We start from the raw sequence: 18,347 nt of genomic DNA, 5'->3' as shown, positions 1-18,347 counted from the left end.
CATTCTTTGTTCCCTTCCACTGAAATAATCTACCTGGTGAAGGGGTTTCTCCCTTATTCCTGTGTAGTGATCCAGTTTCTTAATGAGCCTCCCATGCAGTACTGTGTCAAATTCTTTTAAGTAATCCAGAAAAAAATCTACCCAGTATTCCATTTTGTCTAGAAAAGGGCTTACTCTCTCACAGCGATCTATAAAGTTTGTTATGTATGAACTCCTTTCCCAGAGACCAAGTCATTTCTCACTTAAGTAATTTCTCCTCGGCAGAAAGTTATCCATTTGCCTTAACATTATCTTTTCCAGAACTTACACACTCATCAGTGACAATAGTCTGTCATGTTAAAATGGGCATAGTATGTAGAATGATCATTGATCTAGAAAAACTCTCTTAGAATAAGGAGTATGAATCTATCCTTTGAAATGCATAACTTATGTGCAAGTATCCATTTTGAGAAATTTCCGTAGTGATAAATAAGTTTCTATGGACAAGCAAGTCTAGTTAATAATGGTATGAAGTTCAAAATACAAAGCTGAGGCATACAGTCATATAGACATTTTAGGCAGTTGGTAGTCACTTTGTTTTTCATCTAATTTATGTATTCCATGCTACTTGCTCAAGACAAACTATACATTCTATGAGTCAAACTATCACTCATTAATCAACCACAGATAACAAGGACTTCCTTTACTGTATCGAGCACTGTTACATATTTACATATTCTCATATCATATGAAGCATATATACAGTTTAGCACTAACCTGTTGGTATAAGATCCTTTGTTACAGGGTTGTAACAGTCTCCATTCACTTTCACTTGATGCTCAAACATGCCCTTCTGGCCAGCAGCCTGTGTGGTACAAAACACTACAATTTTCCATAATGAAGCATGATGAAACAATATGCTCAAGACAAACAGTTATGGGTATTGTAGTTTTTTGTATGAAATCTTCATAATAGATGAAATACAGATGTACTTGAACAGCTTCAACCCATCTTCACTGTTTGTGAAGAATAAGTGAAGCGCTGCAGACAAGATTAAACTATCTCATCAGCACCAATAATATAACATCACTTTTCAGATGGGCCTTTACCTCATCCTCTAAGAGGAAAATATCACTTTGTAGGTTTTAGTATGGGATCTTCCATATAAAGGATGATATATTTGCCCATCTCAAAATATGCATGACAGGTAGTACTTTTCACGTCTCCACTCAGTTCAAAACATAAAGGATGACAAGTGTTTATTTGGGCATTTATGTTTCAGCTGACAAGAAACTGCTACCCAATAAACAACTAAGAAAATAATATCATGCAATCCTAAGGTGAGTAATGCAATATGTAGAACATTCAATAAGTTATCATTCTTTGGTGAATATACAATATATTCAGCAAAGGCTGAAGAATACAATACTGATTATCACAAATTAAATAGTTCAGTGAACAGTATGAAAGTGCAGATTATCAATTAGAGAAGAATATCTTATAACTCCCCTATAATGATCATATTTATGTAATCTTTAACTCGTATGTATCTCTGACACTACTTAGTACTACTTGGAAAAAAATTTACAAACATTTAAAAACATTAGAAGAGTAGAAGATGAACCTCATGTTATTTGGTTGTCCAAGAAAAATTATTTGTATACACTTAGGCATCAAAAAAAGCAGTATGACACAAAATGTCACCAGACTAGTGTAAGGAAACATATGAAAGATGAACTGAGATTGAAAGGGAACTGGGCACAAATTTATGGCTTTGCAGATTACATATGTTTAGATATCTATGAACTTGCAAGTAAAAACTAAATAGCAATCCAAATGTGTGTAAACAAAATCTTATACATAAGGTAAAATAATACTAGAAAGGTCCAAGTTAATGTGAGGGATGCAAATGCTTACAATATGGCTGAAACAATTTGCGAAAAAGAACACTGATTGAAGCTAACTAAATCCAAAACTATAAGCAATGTTGATTATTTCCATGGTTTAGAAAAGATTTGAAAGGCAAGAAAAGCAATTTTCTTGGTAAGGATGATTACCCAACTACTTTCAGTGAGTTTGCAAACTGGTCTATTGAAATGATGAAAGGCCTAAAATGCCCAACTAATTTAAAGCTTACAGACTGGTAGATTAAAATATTGACAACCTAAGAAGGGAGATATATCAGATATGGAGGGATATGGGATTAACAGTTAACATTTATATGCTGGAGGACAAAAAATATATGGTGTAGACAAAAAAAATATAAAAATTAATAATTTTCTGTTGACCATCTAAAATAAATAACAAAAATGCATACAAAAGGGGAAGTTAGGTAAAAACAAGCGAGTTGACATATATGTGGCTGAGTTATAGCAATAAACAACGTGTAGATACACCAAAGGGATAAAAGAAAGAAGGGGAAATACACCATATTCAATAATAGCACATCACTACTAAAGAAAGAAATACAGGTAAAAGTAAGGAATACATACAAGAAAGTGAGGTAAGCTAACACAAGTTTTATGACCACAATATAGTGCATAAGTGACATGTAAAACCCTGGTGAAGGAAGGGAGAAGAGGGGAGGTATAGGGAGAGGTGGGGTGAGGCACATTACTCAAATTCACTGAATGAAACTTGTCAGCGTTTTGGATTACTATTCACTTGTATATTTACAGATATATTCAAAATTCTGGGTGAAGACAGAACCTATAGTGGTCAAAGTGATATTTAGCAGCCATACAAAACAATATCAAAATACTCGTGGGAGGTTTTCAACAAGAGCCCACAAAACGTAGCATTCTTATGATGATCATCAACAATTGTTACATAGGTCTTGATTGGAGCATGTTCTGCTTATGATGTTTTGGTCATTAAAAAGGAAACTAAATTGACTACTGCTGTAAGGGAATTAGATATTATGAAAACTCTACTTTTGCAAAGTAAAAATATGCCCTTATGCTTTAAACCCCTGAAAACGTACATGTCCAGCTAAGTTGAAGTAACAATGATTGGTCAGATTGATTGGTGTAGCACGAGTAGTCATCGCTTCACAGTCAATATGAAGTCCACCTTCATCATCTAGTGTATATCTAACCTGAAATGGATCAAGAATTAGAATCACATTAACAATAAAGTTGTGATCCACATCATGCTCTACATAAACTTTCTATCCAAAAAAAAGCAACACACTACAGGTATAAGCAAATTCCCCTTTAGGTTATCTTATTACTACAAATATCTGCACTTCAAAATTTTGAAGACTAATGAAAATGCCCAAAGCATTTGCCAAGAAATTCTGAACCAAAGTTTCACCATCATCCGAGTGCAGTAGTCATTAAATGCTTGAATATCAGCAATAGGATCTCATTCATACACCTGTCCTGTATTTGATGACATGTTCAATCTTCCTTAAACACTTTAGCTATTGTACTCACATACTAAAATCATTCAACACTTGGCAGTCACATTAATGAGGAGTCATCTATACCTACCTTACATTCCCTTCCTGCCCCTGGAGTTCTATCTTCTATATGACCCACAACACTCAGCTACATAGAACCACAAGTCAGAAAAAGTGATGATGTTGAGTATGTGTTTATATGGGGAGAATGCATGACAACTGAGCATCAAGTGAATATTGCCTTCATTGTGGGAATTGTATCATTCGCATGAACAGGTTTCTGATATATAGAATAAGTGTTTGTAATACTGGAACGATGGGTAGTATCAAGAACAAAGGATATATCTGTGTCATCTACAAGAACTTTAAGGAATGCACTGTATAATACTAGGACTCTCAAAGAAATTGGTCTTGGGATTATTATACTGATTTATTCTAATTATTATACTTGATCACCATTTCCTGTGTCAGTGAGGTAGCAACAGGAAACAGACAATGAAAGACCCATCCACTCATATACACATATGTATGTATACATACAGACACATGCACACACACAAGACAAGAGGGGAGGATTTATTATACTTGATCACCGTTTTCTGCGTCAGTGAGGTAGCACCAAGAAACAGACGAAGAATGTCACACACACACACACACACACACACACACAAATAATCATGTGGTACCGTGCTTTTGCTAATGCATTACACATGTTGCAAGAGGTATCTGGTGTGACAGCACCACTGGATGATACAGTTGTGCTGTTTGTTGTTGTGGTCATAGAGGAGACATCACAACTGTTGTTCTTTTTTTCCTAGACTCTGTTCTCTGGTGTTGAGGCAATTCAATGAGCAGAAGAAATAATCTCTAAAATCTTCATCTACTTGACAGTAAATCATGTCAAAGTTGTCTTTCTTCAGCTTACATGTATCACAAACAGCTATTTTGTAAGTAGAAAGAATTTGGGAGTTTTGGAGAGAGGGGCAAGTATGCAGTCTGTTGTGGATGAGGCGGCTTGGGAAGTGAGGCAGTTGTTGTTCGCTGATGATACAGCACTGGTTGTTGATTCTGGTGAGAAACTGCAGAAGATGGTGACTGAGTTTGGAAAAGTGTGTGAAAGCTGAGAGTAAATGTGAATAAGAGTACGGTTATTAGGTACAGTAGGGTTGAGGGAGAAGTCAATTGGGAGGTAAGTTTGAATGGAGAAAAACTGGCGGAAGTGAAGTGTTTCAGATATCTGGGAGTGGATTTGGCAGCGGATGGAACCATGGAAGCTGAAGTGAGTCATAGGGTGGGGGAGGGGGGCAAAAGTTCTCGGAGTGTTGAAAAATGTGTGGAAGGCGAGAACATTATCTTGGAAAGCAAAAATGGGCACATTTGAAGGAATAGTGGTTCCAACAATGTTATAAGGTTGCGAGGCATGGGCTATGGATGGATTGTGTGGAGGAGGGTGGTTGTGCTGGAAATGAGATATTTCAGGACAATATGTGGTGTGAAGTGGTTTGACCGAGTAAGTAATGAAAGGGTAAGAGAGATGTGTGGTAATAAAAAGAGTGTCGTGGAGAGAATGAGTGAGGAAAGATTGACAAAGAGGATATATGTGTCAGAGGTGGAGGGAATGAGAAGTAGGAGACCAAATTGAAGGTGGAAAGATGGAGTGAAAAAGATTTTCAGTGATCGAGGCCTGAACATGCAGGAGGGTGAAAGGCATGCAAGGAAAAGAGTGAATTGGAATGATGTGGTATACCAGGGTTGACTTGCTGTCAATTGATTGAACCACGGCATGTGAAGCGTCTGGGGTAAACCATGGAAAGTTTTGTGGGGCCTGGATGTGGAAAGGGAGCTGTGGTTTCAGTGCATTATACATGACAGCTAGAGACTGAGTGTGAACAAATGTGGTCTTTGTTGTCTTTTCCTAGTGCTACCTCGCGCACATACAGGGGGAGGGGGTTGTTATTTCATGTGTGGCGGGGTGGCGACGGGAATGAATAAGGGCAGACAGTATGAAACATGCAAATGTGTTTATATGTATATGTCTGTGTGTGTATATATATGTATACATTGAGATGTATAGGTATGTATAAGTGTGTGTGTGGACGTGTATGTATATAAATGTGTATGTGGGTGGGTTGGGCCTTTCTTTCATCTGTTTCCTTGTGCTACCTCGCTAATGCGGGAGACAGCGACAAAGTAAAATAAATACGTAAATATACATTTTTACAAATACTTCTTGAAATACTAAAAAGTACATACCTGGGCCAGCACATCCCCTGGATAGCCTTCTTCTCCATCAGGGCTTACACGTGAGAATACCACACTGCCTTCCACTACACAGCTCTCCCAGTTATACTGTGTGTAAGAGATATTAAGATTTTGACATTACGAATATATCAGAGTATTGAGCACAAGTATAATCACCTATGAATATATATGATTGATTTAAGTTAAGGTGTGCATCATTGCAGCTCACCATAAAATACAACAAAAGGTAACGGCATATAAAATTGGTTTGTAAAGCCCATATGGTTGTCTGACACTTCCATGATCATAAAGGGGTCCTCCTAAATTTTCAAAGCTTCATTATTGTCTTTCATTATGGATGGGATGTATATGTATACAACCCTAAACACTTCCAGCAGTACACTATACCTAGAGCAGATATGTTCAGAAACATATTCAATATTGTAATGGGAAAAAAGTATCTTGACATGATAATTGCATCTTGACCAGCAGGCTACAGAAAGAGGTGCAGAGACCAGTAGGCTATAGAAAGAGTTACAATTGCCAACACAGACTTCTAAATCAATTTTATTGAGTCAACATTAGTTGATGAGGCTCTCTACTACATAGAGAGAGGGACAGTGTTCACTGATGTTTCTGAGGATGAACAAACTGAAACAGAGAAAGATGAACTAATTGGTGACGAAGCAGAGCCACAAACGCATTCAAAGAATTAATGCAAAAATGAATTTAAAGAATGAGTTTTGAATTCTCTATATGCATTTATATGTATTCATATGCTGTATGTGTGTGTGTGTGTGTGTGTGTGTGTGTATATATATATAAGAGAGATAGAAAGAACTCTGTTTTTATTTTCTCTTTTCAGTGGTGATTGTTGGTGTGGAGATGTGGAGAGAATGAGAGAGGAGAGATTAACAAAGAGGATATATGAGTCAGAGGTGAAGGGAACAAGGAGAAGCAGGAAACCAAACTGGAGGTGGAAGGATGGAGTGAAAAAGATTTTGAGCGATCGTGGCCTGAACAAACAGGAGGGTGAGAGGCATGCAAGGAATATAGTGAATTGGAACAATGTGGTATACATGGGTCGACGTGCTATCAATGGACTGAACCAGGGCATGTGAAGCATCTATAGTAAACCATGGAAAGGTCTTTGGGGCCTGGATGTGGACAGGGAGCTGTGTTTTCAGTGCATTACACATGACAGCTAGAGACTGAGTATGAACGAATGTGGCCTTTTTGTTTGTTTCCTGGTGCCACCTCGTTGAAGCAGGGGGTAACAATGCTGCTTCCTGTGGGGATGGGGTAGCGCCAGGAATGGATGAAGCTAAGCAAGTATGAATTAGTGCATGTGCATATATGCACATGTCTGTGTATGTATATGTTGATATGTATATAAATGTATAAGTGCGTGTATGGGTATCTATGTGTATATGAGTGGATGGGCCATTCTTCGTCTGTTTCCTAGCACTACCTTGCTTATGTGGGAAACAGCAATAACTGAATTTGGTAACGTATGTGAAAGAAGAAAGCTGAAAGTAAATGCGAATAAGAGCAAGGTTATTAGGTTCAGTAGGGATGAGGGACAAATTAATTGGGAGGTAAGTTTGAACGGAGAAAAACTGGAAGAAGTGAAGTGTTTTAGATATCTGGGAGTGGATTTAGCAGCAGATGGAACCAAGGAAGCGGAAGCGAGTCACAGGGTGGGGGAGTGGGCAAAGGTTCTGGGAGCGTTGAAGAATGTGAAGAAGGCAAGAACGTCATCTCGGAGCAAAAATGGGTATGTTTAAAGGAACAGTGGTTCCAACAATGTTATATGGTTGCAAGGCATGGGCTATACATAAGGTTGTGTGGAGGAGGGTGGATGTTTTGGAAATCAAATGCTTGAGGACAATGTGTGGTGTGAGGTGGTTTGATCAAGTAAGTAATGAAAGGGTAAGAGAGGTGCGTGGTAATAAAAATAATGTGGTTGAGATAGCAGAAGAGGGTGTATTGAAATGGTTTGGTCACATGGAGAGAATGAGTGAAGAAAGATTGACAAAGAGGATATATGTGTCAGAGGTGGAAGGAACAATGAGAAGTGGGAGACCAAATTGGAGGTGGAAGGATGGAGTAAAAAAGATTTTGAGTGATCGGGGCCTCAACATACAGGAGGGTGAAAGGCGTGCAAGGAATAGAGTGAATTGGAACAAAGTGGTATACCAGAGTCGACATGCTGTCCATGGACTGAACCAGGGCATATGAAGTTTCTGGGGTAAACCATGGAAAGTTTTGTGGGGCCTGGATGTGGAAAGGGAGATGTGTTTTAGGTGCACTACACATGACAGCTTGAGACTGAGTGTGAACGAATGTGGCCTTTGTTGTCTTTTCTTAGCGCTACATCGTGTGCATGTGGGGGGAGGGGGGTGTCATTTCATGTGTGGTGGGGTGGGAATTCAAATGTATAGGTATGTATATGTGTGTGTGTGTGGGTGTTTATGTACATACATGTGTATGTGGGTGGGTTGAGCCATTCTTTTGTCTGTTTCCTTGCACTACCTCGCTAACGTGCGAGACGGTGACAAAGTATAACGAAATAATAAGAAGAAAGATACAATAATCTTACTTACTCTTTCAAAGCAGGTGACATAGTTTAATCAGCATGGTAAGAAAGAAGTCAGTGGTTGAAAAGGTAGCATGATATACCACTGTGATAGATTAAATGAATTATCTAATACCAGAAAGTGACAACTGATCAAGCCTAATCTTGAAGATATTAGGGGTGTTGCTCTGAACAAAATTTTCTGGGAGCTTATTCCATGCATCAATAATGTTGGTGGTAAAGAAATATTTCATACAGTCCAGATTATTTTGGCAACCTCTAAGTTTTAGTCCATTTCCTCTCACTGGTAATCCTGAAACTACTGTAAAGAAATGTTCAATATTGACATTGCTGAATCCTTTAAATATTTTAAAACATCCTATTATTAATCAGCCTCGGAGATGCTTCTTTAAGGTGAACAAAGTTCATTCTCACAATCTCTCCTCACATGGTTTGTTAAAAAAGGAAAGAATCAATTTAGTTGCTCTTCGCTGCACAGTTTCCAATTTAGAAATATCCTTACTTAAGAAGGGGGTAGAAAACTCCACTGTATATACGAGGCTTGGTCTAATTAGGCCTAGGTATAGTGGCAATATCACATCCTTGCTTCTGTATGTAAAGTTTCTGTTAATACACCCATACATCCTATTTACTTTTTTGGCAGCTTCATTACAATGCTGGGAGAATTTGAAGTTGGAAACAGCAAGTTCATCAAAACCTACTCTTTCAAGAAATATGAATGGTCATGACAGCAAAAATATAATTCATTCATAGTGTATGTGGGGTGTTGAGATATTTGTTGCATATGACTTCTGTAACTCAAGCCAATGCCTTGTGGTAGCATCCAATTCCTAAATTTTCTGGGAACCAAAAGTATAAACAACTAATAACAGATAAACAATGGGATTCAGTGAAGGATGTTCTTTTTAATGACAAAAATTATCATGAAATCAAATGAACTGCTTATCAGTTTCTGTATATGTGGTGTTTAGGCAATCAGACTTGGGAAGAGTTGTAAGCACACGTTCGCCATGATGTTAGCTGTTTTTAGGCTTAGGAAGACTTACTCTTTCAAATGGAAAGAAAAGAAATTGAATATATAAACTTTACATTTCTTATAAACTCATCATTTTGTGGATCTAGTTAATTTTTTGGCAAGCTACAATGAAGGGTTAAAGGGTTAAATAAATGGCTAAATAAATTTAGCTAAAACAGGTGTAAAGTAAAGAGAATAGGAAAGGGAATGTACAAACCTAGATGAATACTATAAAAAGAAACAAGCTACTAAGTTCAACCTTAGAAAGAAGCCTAGAACACAAGGCATGATGTAGTGTCTAAGCTATCCCCACAAAATCACTCGTGACAGGATTTGTGGGAGGCAAACCATGTCTTAATCAGAGTTAAAACAGTATTCAAGTTTTATATTTTACTTAGTTATTTTTCTTTGTCGCTGTCTCCCATGTTAGCGAGGTAGCGCAAGGAAACAGACGAAAGAATGGCCCAACCCACCCACATACATATGTATATACATAGACGTCCACACACGCAAATATACATACCTATACATCTCACCATATACATATATATACACACACACAGACATACACATATATACACATGTACATAATTCATACTGTCTGCCTTTATTCATTTCCCATTGCCACCTCACCACACATGAAATAACAACCCCCTCCCCCCTCATGTGTGCGAGGTAGCACTAGGAAAAAGACAACAAAGGCCACATTTGTTCACACTCAGTCTCTAGCTGTCATGTAATAATGCATCGAAACCACAGCTCATCGACCCTGGTATACCACATCATTCCAATTCACTCTATTCCTTGCATGCCTTTCACCCTCCTGCATGTTCAGGCCTCGATCAGTGAAAATCTTTTTCATTCCATCTTTCCACCTCCAATTTGGTCTTCCACTTCTCATCGTTCCCTCCACCTCCGACACATATATCCACTTGGTCAATCTTTCCTCACTCATTCTCTCCATGTGACCAAACCATTTCAAAACACCCTCTTCTGCTCTCTCAACCACACTCTTTTTATTACCACACATCTTTCTTACCCTATTATTACTTACTTGATCAAACCATCTCACACCACATATTGTCCTCAAACATCTCATTTCCAGCACATCCACCCTCCTCCGCACAACTCTATCCATAGCCCACGCCTCGCAACCATACAACATTGTTGGAACCACTATTCCTTCAGACATACTCATTTTTGCTTTCCGAGATAATGTTCTCGACTTCCACACATTCTTCAAGGCTCCCAGAATTTTCGCCCCCTCCCCCACCCTATGATCCACTTCCGCTTCCATGGTTCCATCCGCTGTCAAATCCACTCCCAGATATCTAAAACACTTCACTTCCTCCAGTTTTTCTCCATTCAAACTTACCTCCCAATTGACTTGACCCTCAACCCTACTGTACCTAATAACCTTGCTCTTATTCACATTTACTCTTAACTTTCTTCTTTCACACACTTTCCCAAACTCAGTCACCAGCTTCTGCAGTTTCTCACATGAATCAGCCACCAGCGCTGTATCATCAGTGAACAACAACTGACTCGCTTCACAAGCTCTCTCATCCACAACAGACTGCATACTTGCCCCTCTTTCCAAAACTCTTGCATTCACCTCCCTAACAACCCCATCCATAAACAAATTAAACAACCATGGAGACATCACACACCCCTGCCGCAAACCTACATTCACTGAGAACTAATCACTTTCCTCTCTTCCTACACGTACACATGCCTTACATCCTCGATAAAAACTTTTCACTGCTTCTAACAACTTGCCTCCCACACCATATATTCTTAATACCCTCCACAGAGCATCTCTATCAACTCTATCATATGCCTTCTCCAGATCCATAAATGCTACATACAAATCCATTTGCTTTTCTAAGTATTTCTCACATACATTCTTCAAAGCAAACACATGATCCACACATCCTCTACCACTTCTGAAACCACACTGCTCTTCCCCAACCTGATGCTCTGTACATGCCTTCACCCTCTCAATCAATACCCTCCCATATAATTTACCAGGAATACTCATCAAACTTATACCTCTGTAATTTGAGCACTCACCTTTGTCCCCTTTGCCTTTGTACAATGGCACTATGCAAGCATTCCGCCAATCCTCAGGCACCTCACCATGAGTCATACATACATTAAATAACCTTACCAACCAGTCAACAACACAGTCACCACCTTTTTTAATACATTCCACTGCAATACCATCCAAACCCGCTGCCTTGCTGGCTTTCATCTTCTGCAAAGCTTTTACTACCTCTTCTGTGTTTACAAAATCATTTTCCCTAACCCTCTCACTTTGCACACCACCTCGGCCAAAACACCCTATATCTGCCACTCTATCATCAAACACATTCAACAAACCTTCAAAATAATCACTCCATCTCCTTCTCACATCACCACAACTTGTTATCACCTCCCCATTAGCCCCCTTCACTGAAGTTCCCATTTGTTCCCTTGTCTTATGCACTTTATTTACCTCCTTCCAAAACTTTTTATTTAAGTTTATGGACATGAATAATGTATCACCATCAAGGTCTCTTTGTGGGGAAAGAAAAAAATGCTAAAAGAAATCTCCAGTCGTATGTTGCAACACTAACATTAGGGAAAGCGATAAGAGGTGAGAGCTGACAATGCGACATGTGAGGGAAAGGAGATGAATGGAGGTCATGATGCCAATCTTAAAATTCCTTATGTCACAATAATATTAACCTCTTATATTTGCAGTTCCTTAGACATTAACCTCCCATGGGTCATAAAAAAATTCTATTTCTAAAACTGAAAAACCTTTTCTATTAGAAGCAGCATCCCATCAGTATGAGAGAATCTCTACATGTCTAGGAGAATTAAGGTCAGTACTTTCTAACCCTAGGTATTCTGGTAAAGAAGTGCTGGCCATCCTCACTTCACTAATATTCATTTGTCATTATAGCAGCTCACTCTTTTTGGGCCAACACTTGACTAGCAGCTCACTCTTTTTGGGCCAACACTTGACAAATCAATGACTATCACTGTGATGATGTCATCTACCCAATCACTTCCAGCCACTGAGAGCTCACAATTTGCAAATCATGGATGTCAACTCAAACACGGTAACAGTAGGAACAGAGAAAAAGATTTTCAAAAAAGAAAGGGGAAGGCCGGAAAGAACGCTTACAGAATACTACCTTAGAAAGAAAAAGATTTCAAATGTCCAATTCAGTCTGTTCTGTGAGCTTGAGAGTATATCCACATGAAATACTTACCTAAGAGTACCTACGATGAGATTTAGTTATACTTGCAAAGTTAGCATCAAGTGGTCATCCCATGTTGCTCACTGAATTTGACTATTCTTCTCAGCTGCCATCCACAATTCATAATTACCTATTCTTGGATCTGGGACTGATTTCAACCAAAGGTCAAGCATACCTGCAAATTTTTCTTTAGCTGTATGTTTCTTACTTCTCCTGAATAGTTCTTCTAGTTCCCTGATTGGAATGTCACGTATTTTTGTCTGAATCATTTCTGGAATGTTCCATTGTATTCTTGAAGAATTAATAACTGAGAGTCTTTCAGGTTTAACACATTTTGTTTCATACCTTCAATCATGCAAAGATTATCATATATCTTTCTCTTCTTTCTAAGATGTATAGATGCAGTTCTTTCTGCTTTTCATGCTAGTAGATATGTTTCATCCTTCAGATTATGCTTGTGATTTTTTTTAATTTATCTGTATTTGTTTTGTTGGTGACCATAAAACAGCAACTTCAATTTTGTTTCTTATACATACAAATTAAACTAACTCATCAAAAGGTTTCTATAAGTAATAGCAGAAGTTCTCAAAATCATACCCCATATCACTTGAAAGCATTTTCTCCTCGATATGCTCTCTGAAAATCACGGTCCCCTGTCCATAACCAAGCACCATAAACTTTTCTGTGGTTTTCCTGAATCAGTGTGGATATGCTTAGCTTTGTTTCTACCTCTTTAATTTGTAAGGATTTGCACTTACCTTATCCCAACCTCTCGTGCCACCATGAAGATGGTTGGGGTACTCATTAACACTCAGCTGGTATGACTGCCCATCTATGCAGATCTTACCCTTACTGATACGATTGCAATGACGCCCAACAGTGCTACCCAGGAAGGGAAACTCTCGATACCCTGAAAAATTTACATTTACTAAAATTGATTCTTGAAACTTCTTCTTGTTCTAAAATCATAAATAATATCAGGCTGCATCTGCACATTCATAAACTTTCATAAAAGCAATGGCAATACAATGGACAAACAAGAGAATGATTATGAGAAAAAATGCTCTAACCCCTTACTTTCTACTGCACAAACACACACTTTTATCATTAACAATATATCAAAACGACTTATTATAGGAAGGGTATCTGGGATAAAGAGGTTTCTGTTAAGTAGATAATTACATAAAGTGAATCCTAAAATAAACATCTGTCAAAGAAAGCATATGATAAACTAGAGTACTTGCTCCTGTTTGGTCATACTTTGCTGTTAATGTGAAAACTACAAACAGCTACTTAAACTATCAATAGCAAAGCCCAAATTCAGAAATGGAGCCAAACCTGACCAAATGCATGCTCTACATACATTATTTGTTTTTTGTTATGGATCATTAACTAAAGTATCTGGTCTTGCCTAGGCTGAAATCAGTATTCTAATATTCCATATTTCTACATCCTATATTTCTCTACTGTTAAAACATTTCTTTTTTTGACAAATAAAAAAAAAATCATACCCAGGTGCATGCCCATGGGGTCCCCTTAATATGCATAAAAAGTTTCACATTTCTAGTGGTTAATCATGGAGCTGCAGTATTGACACACACACATACACAGGTTATCTTATGTGTATAATAGATTGGGACTCATGTCATCTGTCCTAATGTAAACTCAAGTAAATTAACATTTATTTATTCCTAAGCATTCACAAAGTAATTAAGTTTACAATAAGCTCTAACTCAGTCATCATTGTCCTATAATCACCATATACAGTAACTTACTCATTAAGCTCATGTGAGAACAAAGGGATTTGTCACTCTACTATAAACAGTACTCAATCAGTTACCAGACCCACTCCTAATTCACTCTTGCAATATGTGAAAAATCAAGTAAAAGAAAATTAACTAACATTCTTTAATTTCATAAATACAAAAATGGTGTAGTGTTGTGATATAAACTTTGGAATTTGGAAGCAAAGAAAAGTTTGGAGGTTAAAAGCCTAAATGGCTTGCTGACAACAAACAATAAAAGCAATAAGTGATGAAGAATATGAGGAAAGAGAGAATGTTATCTCAAAGAGCAAAAACAGGTATGTTTGAAGGAATAGTAGTTCCAACAATATTACATGGTTGCAAGACATGGGCTATAGATGGGGTTTTATGGAGGAGGTTGGATGTGTTGGAAATGAAATGTTTGAGGACAATATGTGAAAGGGTAAGAGAGATGTGTGGTAATAAAAAGAGTGTGGTTGAGAGAGCAGAAGAGGGTGCGTTGAAATGGTTTGGACATATGGAGAGAATGAGCGAGGAAAGGTTGACAAAGGATAAATGAGTCAGAGGTGGAGGGAATAAGGAGAAGCAGGAGACCACATCTGAGGTGGAAGGATGGAGCGGAAAAGATTCTGAGTGATCGGGGCCTGAATATACAAGGGGGTGTAAGAGGCCTGTAAGGGATAGAGTGAATTGGAACAATGTGGTATACCAGGGTCAATGTGCTGTCAATGAACTGAACCAGGGCATGCAAATCATCGGGAGTAAACCATGGAGAGGTCTGTGGGGTCTGGATGTGGATAGAGAGGTATGGTTTTGGTGCAATACACATAGCTGGAGACTCTGGAGACTGACTGTGAATGAATGTGGCTTTTTTTGTTTGTTTTCCTGGCACTACCTCGCTGAACCAAGGGGCAGCGATGCTGTTTCCTATGGGGTGGCACCAGGAATGGGTTGAAGGTGAGCAAGTATGTGTATACTATATGTATATATGTGTGCATGTGTATGTATGTACATGTTGATATGTATATGTATGTGTATGTATATGTACATGTATGCATGTATATGTATATGTGTATGTATATGTACATGTATGCGCTACCTCGCAAACGCGGGAGACAGCGACAAAGTATAAAAAAAAAAAAAAAAAAAATGAGTGGATGGGTCATTTTTCGTCTGTTTCCTGGCACCACCTCACTGAGTGGGAAACAGTGATCAAGTATAATAAATAAACAATAAAATATAAAAATACAAGTTCTCCTCTGCTTACAGCCTATGGGACTTATGACCATACAACCCCAAGAAAATACAAATTGAAAAATAAAAATGATGAAATACAAACTAAAGAATCTTAAAAGGTAAAAAGAATGACAGAATCATATAACAAAGCTGGTTAATAAAAAAAATTGATAATCATGATAGAAATTTAGTAGGATAAAAGAATGCTGTACAGGAATATGAACTGTACATGCCATGCTAACATACATCCGACTTTCTTCCATTACAGGATCTGACCACTCAGTCAGAACAAAACTCGGACGTATGTTGAGGAGGGGGCAGGGTGGTGCCAGGAATGGATGAAGGTTAGCAAGTACTAATATGTACATGTGTATATATGTATATGTCTGTGCATGAGTTTGTATATGTATGTATGTGTTTATGTTGATTTGTATATCTGTATGTATGCCTGTTTCCTGGAGCTACCTTGCTGACACAGGAATGAAAAATCAAGCATAATAAAAAAAAATAATATATGGAGAGAGAGAAGAGAGAGAGAGAGAGAGAGAGAGAGAGAGAGAGAGAGAGAGAGAGAGAGAGAGAGAGAGAGAGACATTAATGGGACGGCATTGACTAGGGCCTCAGTTGCCTGTGCCATCTCAGCTCATTAAAAAAATCTAAGATATCCCTCTAATTTGCTTCTGCAGAAGATTAAACAACACCCTACACAAAGTGAAATATGTATTCATTTCTGGGTTGTCTGCCCTACAGATTATACATAAATGATTAAGTATGAATCATATCAAGTAATGCTGAATGTAAATTAATAGGAAAATTAAAGAACCATTATCCTAACTGGATATGAGAAAGGCAAAAGGATGAAGACTCACATGCACTTAAAAATCATTATGTGTGAAAAAAATAAGTACAATTTTGAAGAAATCTTTGAACTATTCATAAAGTTGATAATAAAATAACCCTTTGGGCCCAAATTGCACCTGAACATACCCATCGATATTTTTAACAATCAAGCACAACATGTGGGTATATTCCATGGCCACCAAGAAAATGTTATTCTTGCTATTATCATTGTTTTCCACAAGTTTTGTAGTATGCTATCAAAATGTATATCTTTATCATGTCTATTGTTATCCTCTCAATTTTCTCCATATGCAGTTTACTTGAACGATACAAAAATTCCTTATAAATGCAAATAAATTCAAACAGACACAGACCACTGGGTCACAATGAGGTTTTTTGTAACAGTGAAAGAGAAGAGAAACTTATAAAATTAGTGTGGTAGGAATAAAAAGACACACAGATTGTTCACAGAGGAAGACCTATAAACGTTTTGTATAGCAAAGAAGGAAAAATAATGTTAGTCATGGATTTGAAGCAAAATACTGATCAAGTCTATTGTTTGATGTATCTATGGTATTGGTTTCAACTACTCTAACTGGTAAATCATTCCATAAGCTAATCTTTTCCTGAAAAAAAGTATTTCACCTCATTCATGGTAATATGTTTGCCCACAAGTTTATATCCATTACTACAAAAAAAAATCAAAGAAATCTATCCTTAAGTAGCTCATCAGGTCAATATCACTGGTCTTTAATGATTTTGAATGACTGTTTTTGTTCACCTCTTACCTTATCTTTTCTAAGCTAAATAAATTTAATTCATAGTCATCTATGATAGCATCTGTTTCTCAGGATGGGTCCATCTTGGTACTCTTTACATTTTGTCTATATCTTTACCCAAGTTAGATTAACAAAACTGAAAAGATATTCATGACAGAGCCACACCAGCGAGTTGTAAAGATTAAGATAATTTTCCAAGACTTAAATTTGAAAGCCCTACCAGTGAATCTGAGGAATTCTTTATGCCCTTTTAACTTATGTGCACTGCTTACTTGGCTCTAGGTCACCAAAGGTTATTACATCCAAGTCCTTTTCTTCATCTACCTATCACAGATAAAAAGAATTCATATTGTAACTAGTCTTTCATTTTCACAACTGATATGTTAAACTTTGAATTTATCAGTGTCAAAAAAAATCTGCTACCTGTAAGCCCATTCATTCAGTTTGTCTATGTCAGTCTGAAGCTGCAGATATTCAGTATCTCTTGTAATTCATTCCCAACTTAGTATCATCCATGGATTTCGATATCGTACAATGCTGCTCCATTATCAATACCAATGACATCTATGAAAAAGAGGACCAGTCCTAAAAGTGATACCTGTGGCACATCACTTGTTACATATAACCATTCAGAGGCTTGAACATTAATCACTAGTCTTTGTTTATGGCCAGTCAGCCAGTTTCCTTACCATCAAAGTACAACTTCATCAAAAAACATGTGACAACTTTTGTAACCTTTGCTCGGAACTTTATCGAATGCTTTTTTAAAATCTAAGTAGATGATATTGACTGCTTTACTTTCATCACATTTTCTTCTTTCTTTCAAACTATTCGCCATTTCCCGCATTAGCGAGGTATCCCTGGGGATAGGGGAGAAAGAATACTTCCCACGTATTCCCTGCGTGTCGTAGAAGGCGACTAAAAGGGGAGGGAGTGGGGGGCTGGAAATCCTCCCCTCTCGTTTTTTTTTTAACTTTCCAAAAGAAGGAACAGAGAATTGGGCCAGGTGAGGGTATTCCCTCAAGGCCCAGTCCTCTGTTCTTAACGCTACTTTCATCACATATATTGACATTTATTTCAAAAAAAGACATCAAAGATTTTTTAGACAAGCAATTACATCAGAACCCAGTTGAGAATCATTTATTAAGTGGTGGTCTTCTATATGGTTTACAATCTTGCTCTGAATGATGTTTCCCTTAGTTTATCAACTACAGACATTAAACTCATTGGACAATAAT

At 37.6% G+C, this 18,347-nt stretch overlaps 1 protein-coding gene across 4 annotated transcripts in view; it reads right to left on the bottom strand.

Annotated features, from left to right (window-relative positions):
• Positions 1 to 18,347, bottom strand: part of LOC139760265 (galactose mutarotase) — a 145,639-nt gene that overhangs the window by 23,675 nt on the left and 103,617 nt on the right. For all 4 annotated transcript variants that reach the window (XR_011715331.1, XM_071683417.1, XM_071683328.1 and 1 more), the window contains exons 4-7: positions 13,247 to 13,398; positions 5,636 to 5,731; positions 2,963 to 3,076; positions 757 to 844 (exon numbers count right to left, since the gene is read on the bottom strand). Coding sequence is in view for 3 of the 4 variants with exons in the window: in XM_071683417.1 (XP_071539518.1) it covers positions 757 to 844; positions 2,963 to 3,076; positions 5,636 to 5,731; positions 13,247 to 13,398 (450 nt within the window). In the remaining variant the exon portion in view is untranslated. The remainder of the gene's footprint in view (positions 1 to 756; positions 845 to 2,962; positions 3,077 to 5,635; positions 5,732 to 13,246; positions 13,399 to 18,347) is intronic.

This window comes from Panulirus ornatus, chromosome 1, assembly GCF_036320965.1.
Source record: "Panulirus ornatus isolate Po-2019 chromosome 1, ASM3632096v1, whole genome shotgun sequence".
Lineage (NCBI taxonomy): Eukaryota > Metazoa > Arthropoda > Malacostraca > Decapoda > Palinuridae > Panulirus > Panulirus ornatus.
Note: the sequence above shows the minus strand (reverse complement) of the source record. Positions and strands in the feature narration are given on the sequence as shown.